This window comes from Cheilinus undulatus, linkage group 22 (genome assembly GCF_018320785.1).
Source record: "Cheilinus undulatus linkage group 22, ASM1832078v1, whole genome shotgun sequence".
NCBI classification, from domain to species: Eukaryota; Metazoa; Chordata; class Actinopteri; order Labriformes; family Labridae; genus Cheilinus; species Cheilinus undulatus.
In genome coordinates, this window is record NC_054886.1 from 1,850,480 (window position 1) to 1,878,034 (window position 27,555).

General features: G+C 40.9%; 1 protein-coding gene across 1 annotated transcript in view; it reads left to right on the top strand.

The window, feature by feature from the left end:
* Window positions 1-19,671, top strand: part of efnb3b (ephrin-B3b) — a 141,734-nt gene extending 122,063 nt beyond the window's left edge. The window contains exons 3-5 of the mRNA XM_041778794.1: window positions 7,897-7,989; window positions 13,062-13,124; window positions 17,831-19,671. Of these exons, the coding sequence (XP_041634728.1) occupies window positions 7,897-7,989; window positions 13,062-13,124; window positions 17,831-18,264 (590 nt within the window). The 3' untranslated portion in view covers window positions 18,265-19,671. The remainder of the gene's footprint in view (window positions 1-7,896; window positions 7,990-13,061; window positions 13,125-17,830) is intronic.
* Window positions 19,672-27,555: the final 7,884 nt, after the last annotated feature.

The window sequence follows — 27,555 nt, forward strand, 5'->3', positions numbered from 1 at the left end:
ATTTAAAGTCTTTCCTTACTTTCTGTTTTTAACTTTCCTGCTCTCCTCCACCTCCTCCACGTCCACCGGGCTCTAGGTCATCTCCATAGTCTCCTGCCCACATCATATCACCAACGGCTTGTCACAGGCAATCAACCGTCCTCCCTCCTCCTCCTCCTCTCCTCACCCTTGTCTTCCTCACCTCCCTCGTCTCCCGTCACCTTCGAGTCCTTCTTCGTGTGTCAGATGTTATTACTCTCAGAAATCATATTCCTACATGCTTCTCTATCAGGCCGGTTAGGACAGATACACCATCCTCCATCAGCGCTTACATCAGTCTGTGCCCCCTGTCCTGGGATGTTGTGTATTGTAAAAAACATGTCAGATAATTCAAACAGATTATGAATGTAAAGTAATTCATTTTATGATTTAATAATCTGGTTTTCAAACACTTTGCCCAGGGACAAGAATATGTAATAGGCGATGTTTAAAAAATAAACAGCAGTATGAATTAATGATTAGAGATGAATAGAACTCAGTGCTGTTGCATTCAATTAGTATGTTTTAGGATTGTAGCTGACTACAGGAACTATTATGCATTCATTACAGCACAAATTTGTAGATTTTGACTTATTTTCTCAACTGAAGTCAGCTGAGATGAACCAGCAGGTTGGAGCATGAGAGCGCTTTCAAACTCAACTTGCAATCACAGTGTCTGATCTTTAGAGGTGAGCAAACATAAATATATAAGACAAATGCAAACACGCTGCAGTTAGTAAAACTGATACTTTTGCAGGTTATGCATGAAAAGACAGTCCAACAGTGTGCAAACACATGGCAACAAGATAAATATATACTTCACTGAATAAAGTGCTTACATGCAGGGACTAATTTTCCTCACATATGTGCTGTAGACACTAGTCAGGTACCACAGGTTTGATAAAAGAAGGAGCTTATAGCCATTTTAGCAGGTTTTAAAACGTTCTTACTGACTCTGAGCACTCCTGCTGCCCCGGGTAGACAGAAAGCAAGAAAATGCTGCACCAAAAGGTGATTCATCTGCCCCCCTACATGCTTACAGACAAAACAAATAGTCACAAATACATACAGCAATTCTAATACACAAAACAGAGTAGTGCATTGCATGCCCATGTATGTGTATATAGGCATGCATTGTGCAAAACAGAATTAAATAAACTGCAGAGCAAGGTAGATTGGTACAACGTGAAAATGCATACATAAATGTGCTGCATGCATGTGATAGAGCTACTAAATTCATAGACAGAGGTTAACTTTGATAGAATTTCAATCAATCATTATTTCTATAGCACCAAATCATAACTGAAGTTATCTCAAGACATTTTATAAGGAGGGCAGGCCTAGACAGTACCATGATAGACCAGTATTAATCATAAATGTTATCATAAAGACTATACCCTATTAAAATAGACCAGTGTTAATCATTAATAATATAATAAAGAATATACCCTATTATAATAGACCAGTGTTAATCACCATGAGCTCAGCACCAACAGTATTCAGCCTCGTTACCGTGGCGATATAAACCCTCCCTTTAACAGGCAGCACTGTGGAGCAGACCAGACTCATGTTGACAGCTCTGTGCTGAAGCTACTCTTTTAACACACCATTTGAAGTCCCACAGTTCTCTCCTGGTAATATCTGAGAAGAAAAATACATGGAGAAAAACAGTTTATACAAGCATTGAATATCCAGAAAGATCCACAGACTGCTGCAAATCTACAAATAACAGAAACTTTTTAAATCCAAGTCTGCACTCTTGCAGAGCTCCATAAGCATGTAACTTTATGGGTCAAGCAGCATTTCACAATAAAAGCACTTGTAATTTAGCAAGCTCTCTACAGTATAGGATGCTTTTATGCAGGTTGTGTGTGATGCATTTTAGCACGCAAGAATGTCTGAATAATTCTTTCTCTGCTAAACAGACTGACAGTAAAGCGTGCATGTTTGTTCACAAACGATAGAAGCTGAATCTCACAGATGGGAAGTTTTCAAAATGAGTGATTTTGAAAAATCAATCTTCACATTAAAAGATATCTTTAAAGAATAATGTCACTGATTAAATGCTGATCTAGCTTTATTGCTGCAACCCTCATGATTACTGTTAACAATGATTTTTGCTGGTTATTTTTTTAAATAAGAGGGTGAAAATCTGAAGTGAAACATTGGTTTTATTGTGGTGATATTCCCCCTTAGATAGTTTCTGTGGATGTCCCTCTGGACTCTGCTAACAAGGGAACATGCTGGTTTTTTGTCACAGTTTTCAGCTCTGTAAACTTTCCTACATCCTCTATGCATTACTCTTGGCACAAATGCTATACATGCTATCCTGTAGCTTACAGTGGTATCCAAATGGCAGATGATGAAGCATTTTCTGCTCTGCTCCACATATTTACTCATCCTCTTCAGAGTCTAAGTTGTGCATGGACACCATGGAACATGCTCTGATCTCCTGGTGCAGTTTGGGCCTCATTAAGGTGTACGTTTATCTCCAACTGCATTAGTGAGGTGTGTGTGTGTGTGTGCGTGTCTGACTTTGAGCACAATTTCAACTTTTTTTCAAAAGTCCAGTTAAATTGGATTAACACAATATATTTTTACTGCATCTGAATGTACTGGCCCATTTACCAGCTAGGTAAACTGGGTCACAATTTTCATCTAAAATGGGCCACATAAATATTCACTACACCGGCCTCAACAGAAATGTGAGGTACAACAGAGTTTTATAGGTCTACATATGTGCCAATGCACATATTTCCTTTACTTTTAACACAAACTCTTCATCAGAAACAGCAGTCAACAACACTCAGACTACAAACAGAACCCAGAATGCCTCCAGAACCGTGTCTGCCTTCTGATGCTGCATTTATTCTCTCAGTCTGTCCATTGATCCTACCGTGGTTTTATTTCCCCTACAAATGAGCCACAAAACTCACTCAGACTTGTCAAAAATGCTTTGTTTGAAGTGTCTCAGTGCAGGAAGATATGAGAACAGGAAATTTAACAACAACCAGGAAGAATTAGAGCATGCATTAAAACAGCAGAGATGCGATGCATCATTTAGAAGCAGTGGACACAGTTTTTCTGAAATGATCTTTGACATAAAAGCTTTCTTTCTTTCTTTCTTTCTTTCTTCCTTTCTTTCTTATTACAAGCCTTGAAATTTGTTCAGAGAAAAAAGAAGAAAGCCTAAAATACATGGACTAGAGCAGTGATCCTCAACGTGTGGCTCGAGAACCACATGTGGCTCTTTGTGAAGATTTGTGGCTCTTTTATGTCTAAATTTGAAACATGATTCCCCAGAAAACCATTTAAGAGACAAACTTTGACTTCAGAATTATTCATTGCAATTTGTTTCTCACACTTAACCAGCAGGCTTTAATTTTCAAATTTAATTGTCATCCTTCATTTTTTGTCTGTATATTTTCATTGCCCTTATTTGCAATTTTTTACCCATTTATTCCCTTTTTTTTTTGCCAATTTTTGCCCATTTAAGGTGCCTCTTGCCATTACATGTCACTTTTCCCATTTCCCCCAACTTTCTGCTGCTTTTTGCCAGTTTCAGTTATTTTTCACTCATTTTACCCTACTTTTTTGCTGCTTTTTGCTAATTTTAGTCACTTTTCACTCATTTTACCCTACTTTTTTGCTGCTTTGTTACAATTTTAGTCACCTTTTACTAATATTCCCCCACCTTTTTGCGTTTTTTGCCAATTTTAGTCACTTTTCACTGATTTTACCCCACTTTTTTGATGGTTTTTGCCAATTTAGTCTCTTTTCACCAATTTTCCCCACCTTTTCGCTGCTTTTTGCCAATTTTAGTTATTTTTCACTTATTTTTACCCACCTCTTTGCTTTTTTCCCCCCAATTTCATTCACTTTTCAATCTTTTTTTTTTTTTTTTTTTTGCCATTATTGCTACCTGTAAGTCTTTTTTTTTTGTCATGTCTCACATTTCTGCACCTTTTTCTCCACCCAGTCTCTTCCATTTTCTGCTCTTTTTTTTTAACCCCTGTACACCCATTTTTGGCACTTTTTTGCAGCTTTTTCACCTGTTTTTGCAGCTTTAATGTATTTTTACTGCCACTTTTCACCACTTATTGTGGCTCTTGCAAAGGTATTTTTCAACATTTGGGCTCTGTGGTTGAGCTGGACTGAACTAGTTTGTTCATAGAAGTGCTTTTGCTTGATCTTTTTAGTCTGAAATTTCTCTTCCCATCGCTGAATAGTCTTAAATGCAGGCTGAATACAACATTATGAGCAGCCACTTTTAAAAGTCATAGATTATCCTCCTACTTCTACAAATATATTAGGAAGGTCTCTGGTGGATCTGAGGATTTATTAATGCAGCTAATAGTAAAAAAGCAGCTTGAGCTTACAAACTTTGAACAGAACTTTATTGAAACCTTCTTTATATATCCCTTCATCCATCCCTGTCTTCTGGCTTTCCCACCATACTGCTGTACACCGTGACCTCCGCCTGCTTCTCTCCTCCTCTGCTTTCACACTCTGCATCCTGCAGGGATGGAGAGAGAGAGGGAGGGAGAGAGAGGGAGGTGTTAGAAGTGAAGCTGCCTCTTTTTCACACCTCCATTTCACTCCCTCTCCCTCTCCGGAGCCTTCCGCCATCCCTCCCTTTCTGCATCACTTCAGACAGGCTAATCTATAGCCTGGAGCAAAGTGGCGGGGGGAAAATGATTTTTATATTTCTTTAAGGAGACAAGGTGAGGGTTAGCCCCGAGGGCTATAACGGGGAAAATAAGGAGAGTTGGGTGGTGTGTGCAGGGTTGTAAGAGCTGCTCGGCTGGAAGGACGAAGAACTTGTCTAATATTGTTTTTCACTGTTTCTACAAACCCGTCTCTACGTCTAGCCAAACTTTAGATCTAAAAATAGTTAAAAGTGAAGCAGCAGAGGTGTGGATCTCATCAAGAAGGCCTCACCTCCTCACCTTCTCTCTCTGACCTCCCTTAGACTTTCTCTCCCCTCTCCCCCTGTCCTCATTCTCTTTGTGTGCCATTCTCCTCCTCCTCCAGCCTCTGTGACCTGCACACCAGTGATCTTTAATGCATTCACTGGCATGCTTTATATAAGAAGTGTTGGTGTTACAGGAATTCATGCACATTCATACTCACACTCCCTGCTGTCCATGCACCACTTGACCTCCTTTGGCCTCCTTCACAGCTGCACTGAGAAATCCAGAGCATGCTTTGTTGCTGATTTGCTCCAACTCTGTATTTCTAGTTTGCATTTTATCACTGAAGGAAAGCTTAAGCAGCATGAAAATGCATTTTCAGATCAGGCATTGCATGTATTAACACATTAGTCCCTCAATTTCAAGTCAAAAATGAGTTCTAATTCCTTTTAATTAAAACATAAGCAGTGATAGTAATGGGGTATTACCAACTTTGAGCTTGAACTCATTTAAACAGTCGGCTTCCCGACCAATCAGATCTCGTTTCTCTCTTCACACACTGTTTGGCGTCTCAGGGGCTCCATTTTACTTCTCATGCGCTCCCTGATTGGATTACCCTCCGCTTTTTTCCCATTAGCCAGTCTCTGCCTTCCTAAATGACCCCCCTCTCCTGCTATTTCTCCAACCTGAGCAGCAATTGCAGTTGAGTGAAAGCGGTTGAGTCCATGCAGCGCAGCGGGGGTGTTAATGAATTCCAGCGGACTACTAAATGAGGACTTATTAAAGTGCTGCTGCCTTGTAGTTTGACATTTCAGAGCTTCTGGTGGAGTTTTAAATCGCTGCCTCTGCAAATGTCACTTGCTGACTCTCTGGAACGGCCGGCCATGTGAATAGAAGCTGTTGTGGGTGTAGGGTATAGATTGAAAGAGGGTGAATGTTGTTGCTTTTAATGTATAGATTTGTTCTGTTTGTGTGTATGAATCAGTTTCTGTGTACAGCGCCTGTATGAAGTATCCACCTTCTTGGATGTTTCACCCTTTTGTTAAAAAAAATCAGTCAGGGCCGACATATGTTTGAATGTTTTTGACAAAAAATAATAAAAAAAAACCTCTCTAATGTCAAAGTGAAAACTGTGAAAATCTGTAATTTAAAATAAGTGAGTGCATAAATATTCAACCCCTTCTAGTCTGTATTTAGTAAAGTCACCTTTGGGTGCAGTCACATCTCTGAGTCTGTGTGGATCGGTCTCAGTCCGCCAGGAAATATTCTTACATTTTTGCATTCTGTAGTGCAGTTTTTGGGAGTATTTTTATTTGCTTTACATCAATAAAACCCTTATAAACCAAGTTTTACTATCATGCATTGACTTATGTCTTAACTACTACAATACATTGCTTAAAAGTGCAATAAACCTAAAAAAAAAAAAAAAAAAAAACATTTAGATTTTCCTCATATTTTTCAAAATACAGAAATTCCGCAGCTGTATTTCTCAAATTTGTAAATGTAAAAAGTTGCACATCTTTAAAAAAAAAAAAAAAAAAAAAAAAAAATATATATATATATATATAATAGTTATAATAATAATAAATAAAAAATATTCAAATAAAATAGAATAAAAATAATACATAATAATAATAATTTTAAAAAAGTTGCACAATATCCTTTGGAACCACATGAAATTTATTTGGAGTCTGTACATAACTTGCTTTTTGAGGTATAGTCAATTTTGTTGCCTGTAAAAAAAAAAAAAAAAAAAAAAACGAGCCAGATGAGTAGTTGGACTCTTCATCTGAGGCTGTAATTAGTTCCAAAAGCTTCGTGCTGGCTGTGAAAGCGTTTGGTGCAACCAGGTTTTTGCGAATCCATAACAACATATGTGTGGAAGTGTGTCAAAGGTGTGTGTGATGGATGTCTGGTGTGTGTGGGTTGTGTGTCTGAGTGTTTTTGTAAAAGAATAGGGTTGAAATGAGAGCAAGAGCGAGTATGTGTGCAGGCTAAGGTCTTCGGTGTATTACACAGAAAAAACTACTACTCCCAGGAAAATAAGCCACTTCTTGTTGTTTAGGAACAACAGGAAGTTGTTTAAACTGGCAAAAATTGGCGTAAGAAGTGATACATAGGGGCAATAAGTGGCAAAAGGGGTCAGAGAGTGCCAAAAAGCCAGAAAGTGGCAAGAAATAGTTCAGAAGTGGCAAAAACAGGCACCAAAATTGGTGGATTAGAAAAAGGCAAAAATATATAAAAGTGGCAAAAATGTGTGGAAAATTTGTTGAAATGGGATTTAAAAGTGGGGAAACGTGGTTGAAACTGGCAAATATGGGCATAACAGATTATAAAATGTGGTTAAAGTGGGCAAAAATGAGCGTAAAAAAGTGGTGAAAAGGGGTAAATAGTGGCAAAATGAGTCAACAGAGGCAGCAATCAGTGGAAAGTGGTAAGAAATGGTTTAGAAGAGGCCAACAGGCAGAAAAAAATGGTGCAAAGGGTTCAAAATAGACAAAAATGAGTTTAGAGCTGCAAAAAAGTTGTTTAAATTGGCAAAAATTGGTGGGAAAAAGAGGAGAAAAGGGGTTAAAATATGGCAAAAATGGTGTGATGTGGCAAAAATAGGTAAAAAGAGGCAAACTGTGCAGAAATTGTCTTCATGGTGTAATGGTAGCCAGGAATACTGATTTTTGAATCGTCATACTACAATCACTGAGACATAAGGGGGTGAATATTTTTGCAATCACTTATTTTACTTTACATATTTCTGTTTAATAACTTTGTATAAATCTGTTTCCACTTTGACGTTACAGAGGGGTTTTTTTGTTTTCCATTAAAAAGCCAAATTATACTGACCATGGTTGGTTCAAGAAATCCCTAAACGGGTAATCATTCAGGGGGTGAATATGTTACATAGGCACTCTATTGAAAACAGTCTCTCCTTGCCTAATCATGCTGTTTTGTGTTTCTCCCCATGCAGCAACATCAGATGGGACACGCCAAGGCCTTGATAGCATGAGAGGCGGAGTATGTGCCACGCAAGGCATGAAGGTGGTGCTGAAAGTGGGGCAGAGTAAGTTTTCTCACCTCTCTCTCCCTATATCATGATGTCAACACACACACACGCGAGCTATCGCGTATATAAAACTCCTGGGTCCACTCCTCTTCTTCTCACACACTCATAACACACATGGTTATTCATGCTTCACACACAATTGCTCACTTAACACACAGTATGACTCACACAAACTGGCTCCAGTTCACCACATCTCACATCATCTCCCATCTGCAGCTCGCATTCATTACAGCACCTTATCTGGCATGCAGCATCTTCTCGTCTTAAGCCCACTCCTTTATCTTCTCTTCTCTTACACTCACATACAAAACGTGTAGACACAAACGCGTGTGTGACCTCTGTGTGTGAGTGTGTTCTCACTCAGAGTATTAAGGCTTGTTAAGTGGTGAGTACAGTGGAGAAGTGTGGGATCAGTCAGCTCTAATGAGCCCTGTTGACTCCCCTCTCACTCTGCCTTTTAACTACCATGCTGGACACACACACTAGCGTTATCTCCGTGTGCTATATTCATTAAAGGTGCAACATTAAGCTAGTGCATGAGCACAAACATGGCCACAGATTGTGAACATGCACACATTTCCCCCCGTAGCAGACCTGCCAGCTACATCCCGATAACAAAATGAGTCCATTCAGTGTTAAAGCACACAGTCAGGGATTTTTAATGACTCGTGGCTGCACACACCTCTAATTTGTTTGGAAAATATTCCCAGGTAATGACCCTCACATGCAGGCTTTTTCTAAGAAAAGCAGCAGAAAAAAGGCCTTTTAAGCATTTTCACTGACCTGTGCATTCCTCCGCATAATAGGCACCTGTCCTTCACACGACCCCCCCTCACACACAGCCTGTATACAGCCTCCTATTCCTGTTTCTTTCGCCCATCCCTTGTTATCAGGCCTTGTGTATTGTAGGTGCTCCTCATCAAAGGCTAAAATGGTGCTGCAGTGGCTCTATCAGCCCAAAACATCAACAGAGTCAGCTAAGCTCAATAGAAAAGCAGCACACATACACTTCCTGTCCCCTGGCCTTTTCACCACTCAGGCGGTGGAAATGCTACCTTAATTCCCCACACACGCAAACCCTTCTGCTCCCACCGTGAGGTTCATACAGGCACGGACACATTTCCTTTCCTGCTTCATCTCCCATCTTTCTCCCCTCTCCTCCGTCCTTCCTTCACCTCTCCTCTCCTCTATTCCCTTTGCGTTTCCATTTTTTTTTTATCCCCTTTTCAATCGAGCGACATTGCTCGCTTCCTTTTCAAATTCCCCTTTTCCCCGTCCTCATCACTTCCTGTTCATTTTGCATGCTGGCCATCTCTCCTCACAACTCTCCCTCTCAATCCCCCTCTCTGTTATTTTCACTCCTCTCCTCTGTCTTTCTGTCTTATCTGCTACGTGGCTGAAAGGTCACGTCTGTGTTGTTTGTCGTCTAAATAAGCGGCGTGCCGCCTCGTGGTGATCTCTGATGAGATATGGCGCTCTGCTTCGCTCTGAGGAACACTCACACACACTCAGAAAATTCAGACTTTCACCCTCAGCCCACACACATTGGTTGACCTGTCTTCTCTTATTTTATTCTTTATCTATCTTGCTCGCTCTCTGTCTCTGTCACACACACATGCAGTGAACCTAGCCCCTGCTGACCACACACTAGAGACTAGTGCAGGGGCAGTTTCTATTGATCCAGACAGCACCGCCCCTAACTTCTGTTTGGCTGATTGTCATGAGGGAGCTGCTGGCCAATAGCCTCACTCCTCTCTAAATGTCAGTATGTATAGGTTGATGGTTGTACATGCACACACACATTTACTACTCCATGCATGGGCGAGATCAATGTGTGTTTGTGTGGGTTTATAGTACAGTTTCATCCATAAGCACCCTGTGGTCAGATCTATTTTTCTCACTCCTTCTGCTGTTTTGACCAATAACAGACTTTAGGAGAACGTTGCATAAAGTGAACAGTCATGCAATGCTGGGAGAAAGCATCTGCACCCATCCTGAGTTCTTATTTTTATCCTACTTAAACGTTTCAGATCGGCAATCAAATTTTAATATTAGACAAAGACAACCAAATCTATGTAACAAGCGTCTTTTTTTAATGACAGTTTTATTTAGTAAAGCGAAAATGCTATCCAAACCTGCCTGGCCCTATGTGATGATGTCATCGCCCTCTAAACCTGGTAGCTGGTTGTGCCATCCTTGGCGGCAACAACTGTGAGCAAAGAAGGAGGAATTTTGTCCCAATTTTCATTGCAGAATTGTTTTAATTGATCCACATTGGAGGTTTTCAAGCATGAACAGCATGTTTAAGGTCATCCCACAGCATCCCAATCAGATTTAAAGGGGACATATCATGCAAAAATCAGTTTTTCAAGCTTTTCTAAAAAAATGATGTCATGTGGGGAGTTAGCCCCGCCCCTAGGTTCAGTTGGCCCCGCCCCGCTTAAAAGACTGAGAAGAAAGTTCCACCCCCCTCTCCTGATCCTCCGCTCAGCTGCCAGCTTAGAGGAGGATCAGCCACATCCATTTCCTGAGAGGGGCGGAGTCAGACAGCTCATTAACATTTAAAGCTACAGACACAGAAATAGCTCGTTCTGAGCAGGGCTGAAACAATGGTTTTTTATTTTCCTGGTGGAAAACATAATCCATGGTTCCATCAATTATGACAAGTCATCCAGGTCCTGAAGCAGCAAAGCAGCCCCAGACCATCCCACTGCCACCATGTTTGACTGCCAGTATGATGTTCTTTGTATTAAATGCTTTGTTAGTTTTACACCATCAAAAAAAGCTCAGCTTTAGACTCATCGGTCCGCAGAATATTTCCCAAAAATCTTGTTGATCAGCAAGATGTTTACTGGCAAATGTGAGACCTTAGAACTCTCCCATGACGCCATTTTTTCCCGGTCTCTTTGTTAATGCTGAGTCATGAACTCTGACCTTAACTGAGTCCAGTGAGGCCTGCAGGTCTTAAGATGTTGGTCTGGGTTTTTAGTGACCTCCCAGATGAGTCATTGATGTGCTCTTAGAGTAGCTTTGTCAGGCAGGCCAGTCCTGGAAAGGTTCACCACTGTTGAAGTTCTCTCCATTTGTGGATAACGGCTCTCCCCGTGGTTCACTGGAGTTCTGAAGCCCTGTAAAAGACTTTTTTGCTCTTTCTGAACCAGGGGTTTTCAAATTGTTTTTGCTCAAGGCACACCAAAAATCAAGCACACCATATTCATAGCCTCTTAGGTCATTTTCACACCTGATAGTCCGGGGGACTCGGTCGATTTTGGAATGGAAATTGCAGCATCGCCGGACTCTCCTTTGGTTTGGTTTGAATTCACACTGCTCTTGGTCAAATGGACCAAACCGTCTGAACACCTACAACATCTGCCTTTTATTCCACAAAAACAATGAAAAAACACAGAATTTACACCGTCTTGGGGTTTCTGCGTTTGCCTTGGGATATTATGAGTAGCCAACAAGGCGGTGAGCTGTCCAGCATGTCATACTTTACATGATATGAATAAATCAGCACCCACTACGACGTGCTGCTATGGCTACACAGACGCCAAGTGAGGTACCGACATGTATTTGACTGTATTAAATCACATATAGATCAGTATATCATTATGCTTTATGCCACTTCCTGCCTTTGGTTCACAAGTTGGTCTGCTTTGCTTTCACACCTCAAACAAACCGCACCAGGGTTCGTTTGGATGCGGACCGAGACCTTGTGTTTTCAAACAGACCAGAATCCGCTTTCTTGGTCCGCACCAGAGTTTTCGTGAGCTTTCACACCACTCCAAACTAACCGGACTGTCCAGGAAAACGGACCAGAGTTTGTTAAAAGTGGACCAAACAGTTCCTGTGTGAATGCACCCTAAAACATGTGTCTCAGCCGCAAATTACTTTGGTTATGGAGCTTCCTTTTATGGTATCCTGACAGTCTGTGAGCGACAGAGTGCATTGCAGCTCAATGGCCCAACGTTTTCCCCCATCACTCTTTTAATTTTCCTCTCTGTTGCTTGAATTGAGATGGACAAGTGGCCAAGGAAAGAGGTTGCCTGGAGGATGACAAGGCACCAGGAGTGTCCTATCAGAATATATTTTTAATTTTCTTCCCTTTTCCTCACTCATCAAACTTGGAGACACAACTATGTGCAACAGCCGTTAAAGTCTAGGGCAAGACACCACACCTTTAATTCATGACTTTCATGAGATGTCATATTTGTACACGGGAAAAATTGCACTTTTAACAGATAACAGATGGACAGTGGGCATGCAATGCTGCAGGATGCAACGCGATGTCTGACCCCTGCATGCAGTTAGGAATTGGGTTACAGAATGTTTAGTTAGGCACATCTAGACGTGCCTTGGAACACCATTTGAGAACCAGTGTTCTAGGCTTATAGATGTCAACAACTTTGCGTCTCATCTGATCTTGAATTTCTTCCATGGCGTCTTAATTGTGACAAATATGCTTAAAAAAGAAATCAGGAAGGGGCTAATACTTTCCACAGCGCTTTATCCCAATATATAAGTCTATTCTTGCAGCTCTTCAGCGTGCAGATGGCTCGGAAGCAGACAAAATGAGTGTTTTCTGAACCATCTCTTTCAGCCGTGAGGAGTGGCGCTTCTACAATAGCTGCATCTGTGTGTGTGGATGTGTGTGCGTTTGCATGTGTCACATAAACGCACTTTAATGCCGTCACCATTACTGAGGGCTTGCTAGACAGATGGCCTTATTTAGCGACTACAGATTACAAGCCGTTATGGCCTTGTGTAAATTCACTTTGGCCCAAACAACAATCGGCCTCTCTTTGGTTTCCCATTCAAACAAATGGAAAAGTGCTCATACACAGCGCAAGGAGGCCCAATCAATATGTGCTCTCCTATAATGGGAATGGAAGGGAGGGAAGCCTTTAATAAAGCTCCTCTGGTTGATTTCTCTTTCTGGCGGGGCTCTCTGTTTGCTAATGTCACATATTGGTTCCAATTTAGAGAGCCTTGGCTGTTTCAGAAGATAGAGGCCGTATCTGTATCCGTGCCATTCTTCTCATATTCCACTGTTATTTTTTTTTCCGTAGGCCAATACGGGCTGCCTCCGAAGAAAGATCCGCCAGCGGGACGCTCCCCCAGCAGAAACCCAGGTAAGCAAGAGACCAAATGGAGATAATCCTCGGCGGATCCATCCGCAAAATGGATGGGGGGAATAAGCAAAGAGTGGTAGATAAAAAAGCAAGGCAGCAGGGAGAGGGAGGGAGGAGGCGACAGATGGAGAATGTGCAGCGGTGACATCTGTGGATCTCTCTATTTAATTCCGTACCGTCCTCTCTCTCTCACTCTATCCCTCTCCTCCTCGTCTCTGCGCCCGGCCCTCCGAGCTAAGTGCTGCAGGCGGGGAATGGATGGCTAATAGCTACCTTGGGAGAAGGATGAGAAAAAGAGAGGGGGAGAAAGAAAAAAGAGGCAGAAGGGATAAGAGAGAGGGCAGCGGGAGAGAGAGGGAGTCATCCGGAGGCGACATTTTGGAGAATTATTATTGTCATTAGTTTGGTTGGCCTGGATTCTGTGGTTCTGTCAGGAGAGAGAAAGAAAGAAAGAAAGAAAGAAAGAAAGAAAGAAAGAAAGAAAGAAAGAAGGAAAAAGAAAGAGAGAACGAGAGGAAGAAAGTAAGAAAGAAAGAGAGAAAGAGAGGAAGGAGATGGAAATCTCAAGGCTACGTTTATGCCTCAAAGTCATTCAGAGGAGGAGACAGAACAGGATTTGTCGTCTTAAAATCTCCTTTTTGTGAATTTGTGTTCTGTACCAAATGTGAGAATTGGGGGTATTCACACATTGTCTTATCACATGTCCATACCTCAAATAGGTGAGAATTGGATGTGTGAAAAAGCAACAATAGGATCTTTTGTTTTTACTAGAATGAGACAAATAACACCGGACATCCACCCAATCTGATTTACATCATGCACATAATGAGGGATTTTACACATTTCATGGTCAGACGAGGATATAACAGCAGCTCAAGTTGTTAATTCATATACCTGTATGCTCTTGTGAATACAGTGGAAATTATCTGCTGGAATATTAACAGGAATTTAAAGTCTCTAGAATCATCCAGATGTGAACTGATTAGTAAATTACAGGACTCAAAACACCTCTGAGCAGTAATGTGCTTTAAAGCAGAAGGAAAATACTTATTTTTTATGTGCATGAGCTCTAATATGGCTTTATTCTAATTCCCAGTATTACCCATTATAAATGATGACTTAAACTGGTAAGGAGTTAATGCATCCAATAAGGGTTTGGACAATCTGAGGAGGTCCTGATCATCAATAATCATCAGTCATGTCTGCCTTTGTTTCCTTAAGTCGTTTGTAGTCATTCATTAAACTTCACAGTGGGCAGTGGTAGTGAGTGAGGCCGTGGGTGGATGGATAGGAAAAGCTCATTACTAGGCCCCTTTAAACTGGTTTAGAATAGAGATTGATGAACTAGACTGTGCAAACTTTGATCAAGCTCTTCTGATATGAACTTGCAAAAACAGATTTGCACTGATTTTTTCTCTTTTGCTAAAGTCAAACCCCTTAGATGACTGGTTTTCAAACTTTTTTCGCCCAAGGCACACCTAAGGTGAAGCCAAAATCTCAAGGCACACCATATTCATATCAATACAAAACCGACTAATATAACAGTCAGGTAAAGGTTTCTGGGGCCCAGCCAACTGGGGGTGGAAAAAGTGGGCAAAAGGTGGCAAAAAATGGTTGAAAGTGATGAAAAAAACAAGGCATGCCTCACATGATGGAGGCCCGGCACTGTGCATGAGTGATGTGACAATTAGATTTGGCAATAACAGAAGAAAACAGTTTAACACAGCAAACGGAGCACTGTCAGTGCAAACTCCTGCTGCAGATATCAGAAGTTTTACAGAAGCTTTTAGTTACATTTATCTAATGATGCACTTCCTGTTTGAATACAGACTTGTTATTAAATGAATTATGGATCGTGGTGATGAATTGTGTTCTCTGGCTGCAGGGAGACTCTGCAGTGGCTTAGCTGGAGCGTGCTGAAAGAGACAATAAAGCATGTTATTATTCACTGCAACTGAAAAAAAAATCTATCAGGCTTAAGCATTACTGCTGCCATCCCCAGATATGTTTGAAAAATCATCTAAAGAATTACAAAGGGCAGAAAAACAGCCATTCTGTATACAAGGATAAATCTATGGCATCACCTTGACCTGCTCTGTCATCATGGACTTGTTGAATTTCTATCTCTAAGGTAATAATTCACAGATAGAATAAAAAAGCCGGAGGCAAGGGAGAAAAGACGGCATCAAAGTAAGATCATTTGTGACAAAAAAGGAAACAAATGACAGACTAGGGATTGGAAAATAGGGGTGGTTAGAAGAAAAGACGGAGGAGGAGGAGAGGTGAAGGAAGAGGAGATAATAAAGAGCGCCGGTGAAAGGCGGCAATGATAATGGAGATGGAGAATGAGGGATATTGGGTTAATGGAGGGAGGAAGAAAGCTGAAGAAAGAGAAGGAAGTGTAATCGACGTCTGACATTAGCGTTCTGCTCTCAGTCGGTCCGGCACGGCAGGGGGGGCTAACAGCAGGGGATGAGGTGTGTTTGCATGTATTTGCCTGCATGTGTGTGTGTGTGTGCATGTGTGCATATGTGTTTGTGTTGCAAGGCCCTGAGCTCAGAGCGAGGCAGGTCATTACGGCTAGAATAACCTGAAGATAGAATGAACCACGGAGCAGGGGAGGGCGAGGAAGCACCGGAGACACAGACAGGGAGAAAAGAAAGGGATGTGTGCCAAGAATAATGATAGGCCAATCCAAAGGCTCTATATTGAAGGGACTCGCATTACCAGCCTTAACCAGTTCGCCACACACATTCACACGGTCTGGTGCCAGACCCCCTCTTTGTAAACACACATAGATGCACACGCTCAGACTCGCATCCAGACCAGAATCCACCTGCTGAGTTCTGACCCGATCTCCTGCAGAGAAAACTGCGCGCTCTGGGGTTGTGAGGATCTTGGGTTTCAAGCAGACGCACAACAGACAGAGGCAGGAATCGGCCAGCAAACATAGCAGAGATAGCGTGACAGACAGTTTGATAAACAGACAGACGGATAAAAAAGACAGACAGGCAGGCAGGAAGGCCAGCAGGCAGGCGGAGTGTGTGGTCTGGTGGTTGAAGCAAAGCGGGGAGGCGCTCTTTATGTGGCTAGCTTTAATGCTAAGTAAATACAGTTGTTAAGGTTAGGGAAATAGAGTGTGTTACCTTGACACATACTGTGGGTCAGACAGGCCGTCCACAAGACTGTACAGTTCTCTTCGTCTGCAGACACCACCCTCCGTTTTATATGCACTGCTGTCCACTTCACTGCATCAATAAAGAGACCGCATATAAGCGCCTGTGAGATTTGCTGCATACTTCCTGCATTCCTCTGGGTCAGTGTTACTCAACTCTGCTCAACCAAAGAACCAAACTGTTGAAAAATACCTTAGCAAGAGCCACAATCTAGGTGGTGAAAAGTGGCAAAAACAGCTTAAAGTAGCATAAAAATAGATTAAGGGTGGCAAAAATGTACCAAAGGTGGCAGAAAAATATGGCAAAAAATAAGAGAAAAGTGACTAAAATGGGCAAAAAGCAGGCAAGAGTGGCAGAAAGGGCAAACATTTTTTAGGAAACTAGTGGTATTTAATGGCAAAAGGTAGCTTAAATGGGCAAAAAGTGGTGAAAAGGTGCAATAATAGGATAAAGGTGGCAAAAAGAAGTTGCAAAAATGGACAAAAAATTAGGAATCAAGTGGTATTTAATGACAAAAGGTAGCTTAAATGGCCATAAATTGTGAAAAGGGAAAACATAGGATAAAAGTGGCAAAAACAGGGAAGAATTAGCAAAAACAAGTTGTAAAAAAGGGCAAAAAAAAATGAAACTAGTGATATTTAACTGCAAAACGTAGCTTAAATGGGCAAAAAATGGTGAAAAAGGTCAAAAATAGGATAAAAGTGGCAACAAAAAGTTGCAAAAATTGACAAATAGTAAACAACTGGTATTTAATGGCAAAAGGTAGCTTAAATGGGCAAAAAAATGTGAAAAGGGACAAAAATAGGAGAAAAGTGGCAAAAATGGGGAAAACTTCAAAAGAAGTTGCAAAATTGGGCAAAAAATAGGACACTAGTGTAATTTAAATGCAAAAGGTAGCTGAAATGGTTTAAATGGTGAAAAAGGGCAAACTGGGATAGAAGTGGCAAAAATGGGGAAAAAGTAGCAAAAAGAAGTTAAAAAAAATGGGCAAAAACAGGAAACAGGTGGTATTTAACGGCAAAAGGTAGCTTAAATGGGCAAAAAGTGGTGAAAAAGTGCAACAATGGGACAAAGGTGTCAAAAAGAAGTGTTAAAAATGGGTAAAAAAAATCAAACAAGTGGTGTTTAATGGCAAAGGTAGCTTAATTGGGTGAAAAGTGGCAAAAAACATGTGAAAAAGGGGAAAAATGTGACAATTTAGTTTGACAATTAAAGCCTTCTGTATAAGTCCAGGAAAAAACCTGATCAATGTGATTAATTTCTGAGGTCAAAGTTCTTTTCTGAAGGTTTTCTGGGGAATAATGTTTCAAATGAAGACATAAAGAGCCACACTTTGAGTATCACTGCAGGGTTAAATCTCTGCAGCCTGGTCTAGCAGAGCTAAACCATCCCCATTAGTCATCACTGTGGTTCAGATCCATACGGATGGGTATGGTAATTTTAAAGCTCACATGTAGGCTGTGTTATCACCCATGACGACGGATATGTCAACAGTGGATGTTGGAGTAACATTGTTCTGATCTGTTTCAGGCGGTGCAGGAAACTCCACCCAGTCCAGAGGACCCAACACTTTAGGCAGCGAGGGCAACGGCGAGAACGGGCCCCTCCAACCCTCCAACATCGCCCTCATCGCCGGAGCCGCCGGAGGGTCCGCCTTCCTCCTGCTGGTGACCGCCGTGATCTGCGTGGTGTGCTACAGACGGAGGCACGCCAAGCACTCGGACACCCACCACCCTCCGCTCTCACTGTCCTCCCTCACCAGCCCTAAACGGGGAGGAGGCGGGGGCATCTCCAGCTCCAACAACAACGGCTCTGAACCCAGCGACATCATCATCCCTCTGCGGACGTCGGACTCAGCCTACTGCCCGCACTACGAGAAGGTGAGCGGAGACTATGGGCACCCCGTCTACATCGTCCAGGAGATGCCGCCTCAGAGCCCGGCTAACATCTACTACAAAGTATGAGACAGCCGCTGCTTCGGTCGACTGGACACGCCCACTTCCCCGCTTTCCATAACCGACCAATCCCCCGCTCCATTTAAAGACGCAGTAAAGCTCACCATCACAGCCGACCCTGAACCCCTCAGTACTTCTAGTATTGCCCCATGGACTCCCCTCTCACTGCCTTGTGAGTCGGCCACAGTCGTGTTTCTAGCTGAAGAAATCACCCTGACCCATTCTCACATAACAGGGCTGCCAAATGTTTGTTAAGGGCGATGTCATATTTGTACAGTGCCCTTCTAAACAAGGCCCTAATAAAGGGGCCAAAGCCTCTGAGCGCCCCCTTCTCGCTAACTCAGAGCTGCAGCCCACCCTTGCTAAATGGAAGAGTCGAACCCATAATGCCTAATAATGTATGTGTGTGTGGAAACACAGTTTTCTAGGAGTATGGACCATGCATTGGGACTTTTACAGAAGGAGAAGAAAAAAAAAAGAACCCTAATCTCACTTTGCACCTGAGAACTCTGATTCCCAGAGGCCATACCTGCCTAGCTCACCACCCCGCCCCCTCAGAGCTCCATCAGCCAAACAGAGACCAGCCCCTGCCACTAAACCACCAATAGGATTCTAGTTTGTTCGTGTTTGTTTCTCCTGAGAAAAATAGGGGGGCCTCGGACTCACTCAATCAGCAGAGCCTGGGCGGCGGTCACATGACCGGGCCCGGGCCTGAGGAGGTCTGACCAATCGGTGACACTCAGAATCTTGTATATTTTAATAATGTGCGTGCGTGACTGTGCGAGTGGGCATACAACCCTGGGTAATAATTATGGCGCTGCTGCTCCACATTAGGCGTGTGCAGTTAAAGCATATGAGTGTGTGGGTTTAGTGCGTGTGTGTGTGTTCGCTTTGTGCGTGAGTGTGTGCGTGCGTGCGTTCTTTAGACTTGTCTTAAATACCAAAACACAAAATAGTGAGCGAATATCAAAAAAGTGAGATTTTTTTATCGCTATCGACACTTATAGATTATATATATGAATATCCAGTGAATAATTTCTAGGTGTTTTGTTTTCTATTGTTTTATGATTTCTACCCACTTCTGTTGCTAGACATTTTTTATCTGCTGTTTTTGTTTTTCACGACTTAGAACGACCTTCCTTTTCCCCCTTTGCGTTGCATATTAATTTAATCCACCTTTTAATTTACTTGGCGAACAGAGGTTGTGTCTCTCTTCCTCTCTTCCCTCTCTCATCCACTCCCTCCCTCCCTCTCCCCCCTCCCACCCCTCTAGGGTCTCTGAACTCTGTGTATATTTTTATAGCTCCTTGTACTATGCTGTAGTTTTGAAGTTTAGACCTCGTTTGTGGAAGTGTTGAGGTAGAACCATCTATGAAAGTTTTTTTTTTTCAAACGCTTTTTTTGAAAGAAGTGAGAGGCGGGCTGGGCGGGGGGGTTGATGGGGAAAGGGGGGGGTTGAAATAAAAAAGGAGAATAAAGTAAAAGGAACAGGGCGAGAAAGAGTGCTGTCTGGGGAGGAGGAATAAAGCGGCGTCTGAATGCAGAACTTTGAAAAAGAGAAAGGGAGGGAGGGAGACGTGGAAAGAAAAGACTGTGAAGGAATTGCACACTAAAAGAAGCTGAGGGGAGGGGAAGATGGGAGCAGCAGGAGTGAGAGATGAAGGATCCCAAGGATGGAGAGCAGATGAAAGAGTGGCTGGAGAAGGAGAGCGGAGGCGCCGGACAAACAGCCAAAATGGATTTCTGAGGAGTTGAACTTTAACCGCAGACGGAGAGATTTCATCACACACTCTCTCACACACACATCGACAGTGACTCAGTCACACTTTATGTTGACGTGAGGTGGCGCATTTCAGATTTCTTCCACCAAAATTTGAGTTGAAATGCATCTCTGTATCACACAGGCACTCTTATTTCCTACACTTCAAGCTGTGGACACACACACACGAGAAATCCCCCAGCAGTCAGCACACTCCGTTTCTCTCTGGTTGACACGCACTCACTGCCTCCCACACAACCTTACACGAATTTCACACCTTTTAATGACTGTCACAAATGCCTACTGATTGCATTGAGTGACATATATTCTCTCTCGCTCCCACTTGCTCAACACATTCACGCAAACACTCTCACCCACACGCGACGAATCTGCCGATTGCTTTCATATGACTGTCTGTGATTAAGACTAACCCCATGGACATGGGAAGGGATGAAAAGAGCGCTTGTGTGTTTTCTCCTTTCCTTCACACACACACACACACACACACAATCAAACAAACACGCTAGTGCCCAGCACCTCGACCTAGAGGGCAATAACGCAGCGCTGTGTTCAGAGGTGCAATATGTTCACATGTGCATATTAAGAAGCTGTTTTGTGTTGCTCAAACATGTTTATTGCTTATGTGTAACCTGGGTGGCAGTGGAGAGACACACGATTCGGCCTCCTGTGATGTAGCCATGTTTCTGTGTGACGCCAGTAAATCTGGACCTTACAGCATTTCTCGACTGTGTTTTGTATCTAACATCTTATACTGAGATATCTTTCATGAAGTGTCACATTTGTCCGCTATGACTTTGTTCACATGATGATAATGATATGTTTTTGTACCATGAATGAGTTTGGATTGTATTTGAGTGTACCGGAAATGATTTCAACAATGAAACGGGAGGAAAACACCTCAAAAATCTTCTTTTTGTACAACTACCGACTTGTGTTTTTTTCTTTAATGTATGCTGTTAAGTCTGTGTCTATTTAAACGAGCTCAGAATACCTAAAATATCCTCCAAGCCAAATGAAGTGTCTGTTTCTCTCTCTTCAACAACTCTTTTGGGCCCTCTGATCCAGATTGACAGTATTTTTTCGGCCGTACAGTATGAGGGGAGAACAAAACTTCTTGGACTTAGCGGTATGTAACCGGCAAAAGAAGCTTTTCAGTCCGTTTTTCGCTCCCGCCTCCCTCTCAGCAGAATGTCAAGTCTTTTTTTCTGTATTGTTTGATTTCATGTTGTTGTTATTTCAAAGTTGTGTCTCTGGCTCTCACTGTTTGTGTTTGACTGGCCGGCTCGACGGCTTTTCTAAAAACCACGGACACGGCCACTGGTTGTCATGTTGAAAAGAGAAAGAAGTAAAAGTGCTGTTTCTATGGAACGGGGGAAAGAGAGAAAAAAAAAAAAAAGCTACCGCCGAGCCCCCTCACCTCTCCGTTGGTGAAAGTGTGAGTGTATGTGCGTGTGCGGGTGTGTGTTTCTTCGTGCCAAGCGGCGGCGAGCGGGGCGAGGCGAGGCGGCTCTCGTATGTGACGTGTTGAGACTTTGTATTTGGGACACCTCTGTGTGAGAAAGGTTTTTTTGTGTCCTCTCCTCCTTACCCCCTTCTCATCACAGCGACCCCTGAACCCCTCTGTCCCTCTTCCCCTCCCCCCCCCTCCCCCAACACACCTCTAAAGAGAGGAAAAAACTAGTACATTCCTGGTTTGGAAAAAAAAGGTTGAATAAAAAAAACAAACAAAAATGTTTAAGCACCACTCTTTTGGTCGTGTTGTGTGATTCATTATTGTGTGAGGGTCTTTTGTTCTGCTACTGTGTGAGTTCCTGAGGCCCACTGGCAGCCCAGCCTTTAATACAAGGTCTCTCCCCTTATCTGTGCTTTGGGCTTGTCTCAGCAGGGGCTCTTTCACTGCCTCTGCTAATAACACTGCCATTACACACACTGAGACTCACACACACACACACACACACGCACACACTCACTCTCCCACTGGTGTTATCAACAAGTTATCAAACCCAGCTTCGTTAGTGTTGAGTGTTGCTTGGCAACGTATTGACGGAGCCGATTTCATTCGCTGTCTGCCTCTCTAAAAAAACCCCACTTATTTCCCCCTCTCCCTCTAGGTTAGTGGCATGTTTCCATGGTAACTGGTAGCGTCGTCTGCTCCGTTACAAAAATTTGTTTCATCCAGTTGCAAATGCGTGACAGTGTGAGGGATATTAAAACCCTGAGATGATGTAAAAGAAATGCAAGAAATCTAAAATGGCAGCATAAATGAAAAGCAATAAAAATAATATACATTTAAAATGATCAGACCTGGTCATAAATATCAAAAATGAATTCATTTTTATGAATTAAAATGTCTAAAAATCAACCAATCTTTGACATTTATGACCATTTATCTTTATTACAAAATTAATGCAAGCAGTAAAAAATCATGTATAGTATATTTTGTATTGCTATTTATGTTAGGTATCCATTTTTGGTCACAAACACCCTGAAAGTAGCAATTTATTAAAATTCTTGAATAATTTTTAAAAATATGGATACAAATAAAAGTTGTTTCTCATTATTTACATGTTTTAGACTGTGATATTTCCCTTCAAGGAAATCACTCTTCTAGGAAAAATAATTTTTTCTATTTCTTTTTTTTCTACAGACATCAGGGGTTTTTGCATTGAGGGCACAGCCCCCCCCCCCCCAAAAAAAAAAAAAAAAATCTTGGGGCTGATTAAAAGATTAATGCACATAGTTAACTGTTACTTTATTATTTTATTATATGGTGTCCAATTTTGGTCCCAAACATAATGAGTGTAGGAATTTATAAAAATTTCAGAAAAACAAAAACAAAAAACAAAATAACAGTTGTCATTTATTTGAAAGGTTCACCATTTCACTGCCAGTGCAAAAAAAGCAAATGTGATATTTTTGATTAAAAAAGAAAATAAATACAATCCGGATCCTTGAAGAGGAATATCACAGCCTTAAAAGCGTCAATGATGAGAAAGAATTTGGATTTTTTGAATTACTTTTTTAATTTTAAATGAATTTTTACACTCCAAAACTGGAAACCATACATAAGTGGCAAAACAATTTACTTGAAGTATTTTTTCCCACGTATTTAAAGTAACTTTTCTCTAAAGATCAGACCTGAACCAGTATCAAATATGGATTTATTTAAAAAAAAAAAAAAAGTCCCTTTCAATAAAGTGCAAAAACATTGAAAAAAAAAAAATCAGAATCAGATTTCCTTAAAGGGGCTTATCACAGCTTTTATAAATAATGAGCAATAACTCTGATTTTTTTTCTTTTGGATTTTAATAAATTCTCACATTCAGGCAGTTCATGACCAAAAATGGTTGTAATACATAAATAGCAGTAAAAATGTATGCATTAATATATTTTTAAAATTTTGATTGCAGTAATTTTCAGTCGGTTTCAGACCTGATTATCCAAATCAAATATTGATAAATGTTTAGAAATGTAACCCTTTCAATGCCAGTTTGAATGCCAAACCCTGATATTTGAAGAAAACATACAAAAATAAATATCATTCATACACTACATGAAAATTAGACACCCTCACAGGGAATTCTCACAGCCTTGAATTTAAAATGAGCAACAACTTTGATTTTCTGCAAGATTATTATTTCAGATTTTAAGAATTAATCAGTTGTACCACTTGTGACCAAAAATGGACTCTACACATAAATATCAATAAATACTACACATTCTACTTTATGCAGATTTGATCACATATATCAAATATTCATTAATTTTTAAAAATTTCACCCTTATAAATCTTTATAAAGCTGTTTTTTCTTAAAGGTGATAATCGCAGCCTTAAATATGTTAATATTGAGTGACAAGTTTGATTTATATGTTTTTTTTTTTATGTTTTTTAAATTTACACAATTAGGATGGTCCTGACAAAAACAAGATAAGTAAATAAATAAAACACACACACAAAAAAAACAAGAAATAAATAAAAAAGAAAACCAAACACTTTTTCCACCATTTTTCTCTTAGTTAAGATCAGACCTGATCATATACCAAATTATTCACTGAATTAAAACTTTGATTTTTATGATTCTTTTTAAAAATTCCTACCGGGAACCAGGAAATAATCCTGCAATCTCCAATTAACATATTATAGAAAAAAATCGCTGCTGTTTGTTGATGATCAGGAAAATGTGCAAAATATGAAGTTTTGAATCCAGAATGAGAGCCTCATGTCATGAAATGCATGTTTTTTGGCTGCTATGGGATCAAAAATTGTGGTTTTAAGAAGTTTCAGTGTGGGTTCAAAAAGTGCACAGAGCTCATCTTTGACCTGTTACAGGTTCTGATACTAAAATTTCAAAATTATATTGAAAAAAATCTCTTTTATCAGCATTAATATTGTAAAAATAACCAAAGAAACAAAACAACACAGCACCCTGTAAGGCCGACCCCCCCCCCCTCAGGCTAGAGGCATGTTTCCATGGTAACTGGTAGCGTCTTTTCCTCCTTTACAAAATTAGTTTCATCCGGTTGCATATGTGTGTCAGCGTGAGAGATTTGAAAGCCCTTGAGGAGCACAGAGATCCACCAGGGTGGCCTTTAGGATGCTGCTTTAACCCTTTGATCTGCGCCGTGTGAATAGACATCCCACACACAACGACACACACACAGGTTCAATGACCACGACTACACAAACACTAACATATGCCCTCATTCAGTCTCAGACGCACCAGCATTGATCCCCGCAGACACTCGCCGCTGCCTTCGCCATGACAACCTGTCGCTGTTACTGATGCAGGTACAATAAAGGTTGGTAAACAGTAAACAGGCATTCACCAGCAGCCTGCCAGAGCTGCTAATCTAGCAAACACCTTCAGTCAATCAGGACTTCTTTCTCTGCTTAAATACACTCCAGCAGAAAGTTTTCAACCATAATCTCATAAGCTGTAATCATATCCTGTTAAAAACTAAACAGGTTATTAACTCTAACTCGGGGTTTGGAAATGAGAACTGGTTTCTAATTAGACCTTCCTGAGTGCGTCAATCGCTTTTCCTACTGACTTGAGATGAAACCGCGCTCACCAGCGTTTGATACGGGACCCAGCAGCTGCAGGCCATGAAAACCAAACGCATGGGCCTTAAACAAAGTCAGGCAGCCACAGGAGCTGTAAAAATGGCATTACAGGAAATTAATATGGTGTTGTCAGACCACAAATCAGACGCTCATTCAGAGCTGAGCTTCATTCATGCAGCTGCTGGTTAATGTGAAGTACAAAGCATACTAGGACTGTAATCCTGATTGCCCGGGGGTGAAGAGGTGAGAGGGTCAGACACAGCCAGCAGTGAAGAGACAGACCCAGGTCTGCTTAACGGTGATTTCCTTTTAAAAAGCTGGAGAATGTTAGTGAAGATAAAACCAACGCTGTGGGTGCATGCTGCAGTGATGAACTGTCTTTACACCGAAGCACGAGTCTGAAGTTCCACCTTCAGGCAAAGCATATCATTGCTAATGTTAGCAAAGACGCTAACAACAACACGGGATCAAGCCATGGTCATACCACTCTGTTCAGCTGCTCCAGGACAGTTTTCTTCTTCAGCTGCTCAGATTAATGCTGAAAAGAGCTCCAAAACTTTGAGACAGTCCTGTTTGTTAACAATATTAATCCAAATCTGCAGTGGAATCAGCAAAACTGAGGTTCATTAGCGAACTTTACGACGCGTTCAGGTAACCTCGGTAAATTAGACGACTGTATTGTATGTATGATGTGTTCAAATGTCACATAAAAATGTAGTTTTTGATGAGAAACTTCAACAAATCCAGTGTGAATCTGTGTTTATATGTGAGGGATGTACAATAGATGTGACAGACTGAATCACAGTGTTTTAACTCAAACACTACTCAGCTAAGACACTTGGAGTTTAAATATTTGCCCTTGTTTTGTCTTTTTCCACCAAACTATAGAAAGTACTGATAGTGGTGTAGATAAGGACTCAGATCAGCACTTTAATATTTTTGTCTGTGCTAATTTAGCACCAGAATAATGATGTTTAGAGCCTGTGTCCACAGCTGCTGCTCATTTTCAGTAAAAGCTGGTGTATTACTGTGATTTTAGTTCTCAGCTCCATGAGAGGAGAAAATGACCTTGGCCTCAGCTGTTTTTTGTCGCCGCTCTCAAAGCACTCTCAGTTGAAAATAGTCACCCTACCTGTCAATGCCACTTCTCCCTCAGCAGCCAATCAATTTTCTTGGTGAAATTTCCTTTAAAAACATGCCGAAGATTTAAAATTCAAAACATGAATACTATAAATGAGAGTGGATGGCGATGGTCTAAATCAGGGGTGTCAAACTCAAGGCCCGGGGGCCAAATCTGGTCTGTGGAACGATAATATCCGGCCAACGAGATCATATCATATTTGTATTATTACTGGCTACCAGTATGAGGTCTGCAGATTTCCTCCAGTATAAAAATGTAAATCTCAGCTTGATGATTTTAAATATCCTTTTTAAACCATAAAAATCTGAAAAAGAAAGAGTAAGAAAAAATTCATAAAAGTCAAAGATGTAGGGAAAGAAATTAATTTGTGTTTTTATTTCATATTTTTTATCTTGCATCTCAAACTTATGATTTTGACTTTTCATCTCATTCTTTGACCTTTTCCACTCATAATTTGGACTTTATATATCACACTTTATCTTTTACATTAACAATTTTAAATTTTAAGTCATATTTTGACCTTTTGACTTCTAATTGTGGCTTTTTAATCCCATATTTTGACCTATCAGACTCACAATTTAAAATTTTATAGTCATGTTTTGACTTCTAAACTCATGGTTTAAAATTTGAACTCATATTTTGACCTTTCAAACAAATGATTTCAAACTTTCTCCTCATATATTTGCCCTTTAAAACATTATGTTTCTATTTTTGATATCATGTTCTGATCTTTTGAACTTATAAGTTGGAATTTTATCTCAGATTTGAGCCTTAAATTTATCATTTTTACTTCTTTTGAATTTCCAAAGGATTTATCATCAGTGCTGTTGTTTTTTTTCATATTTTATTACTGGTGAAAATGAGGTTGACAGTTCTGGTTAAATGTTGACCCTGTTAGACCTTCAGGTTGGACCTAGACCCAGAATCTGGACCCTGCTGTGACTGAGTCTGACAGCCCTGGTCTAAATATTTCTACCTCAATAGTTTTCATACCAAGGATGTAACAGTTTTGGATTTTTCTTTAGTTCTAATTCTTATTTAATTAACACCCTTTGTTTTAGTTTAGTTTTGCTTCATTTAAGGTCAGTTTTTACTGGTTCTAGTGTTAGTTTCAGTTTTGTGGCCATACCTGTCAGCAGGGGCGTAGCGAGGGATTACAGGCCCCAAACAAGAATATTACACAGGTTCCCCTTAACTGGCTAGCCGAGCAATAAATGTTGCAAAATTACTGCAAATATCTATGTACTGTAATGTATTTTTGAATCATATTTCCCCCATTTATAAGCAATATTTGTACTCTGGTTACATTAAATT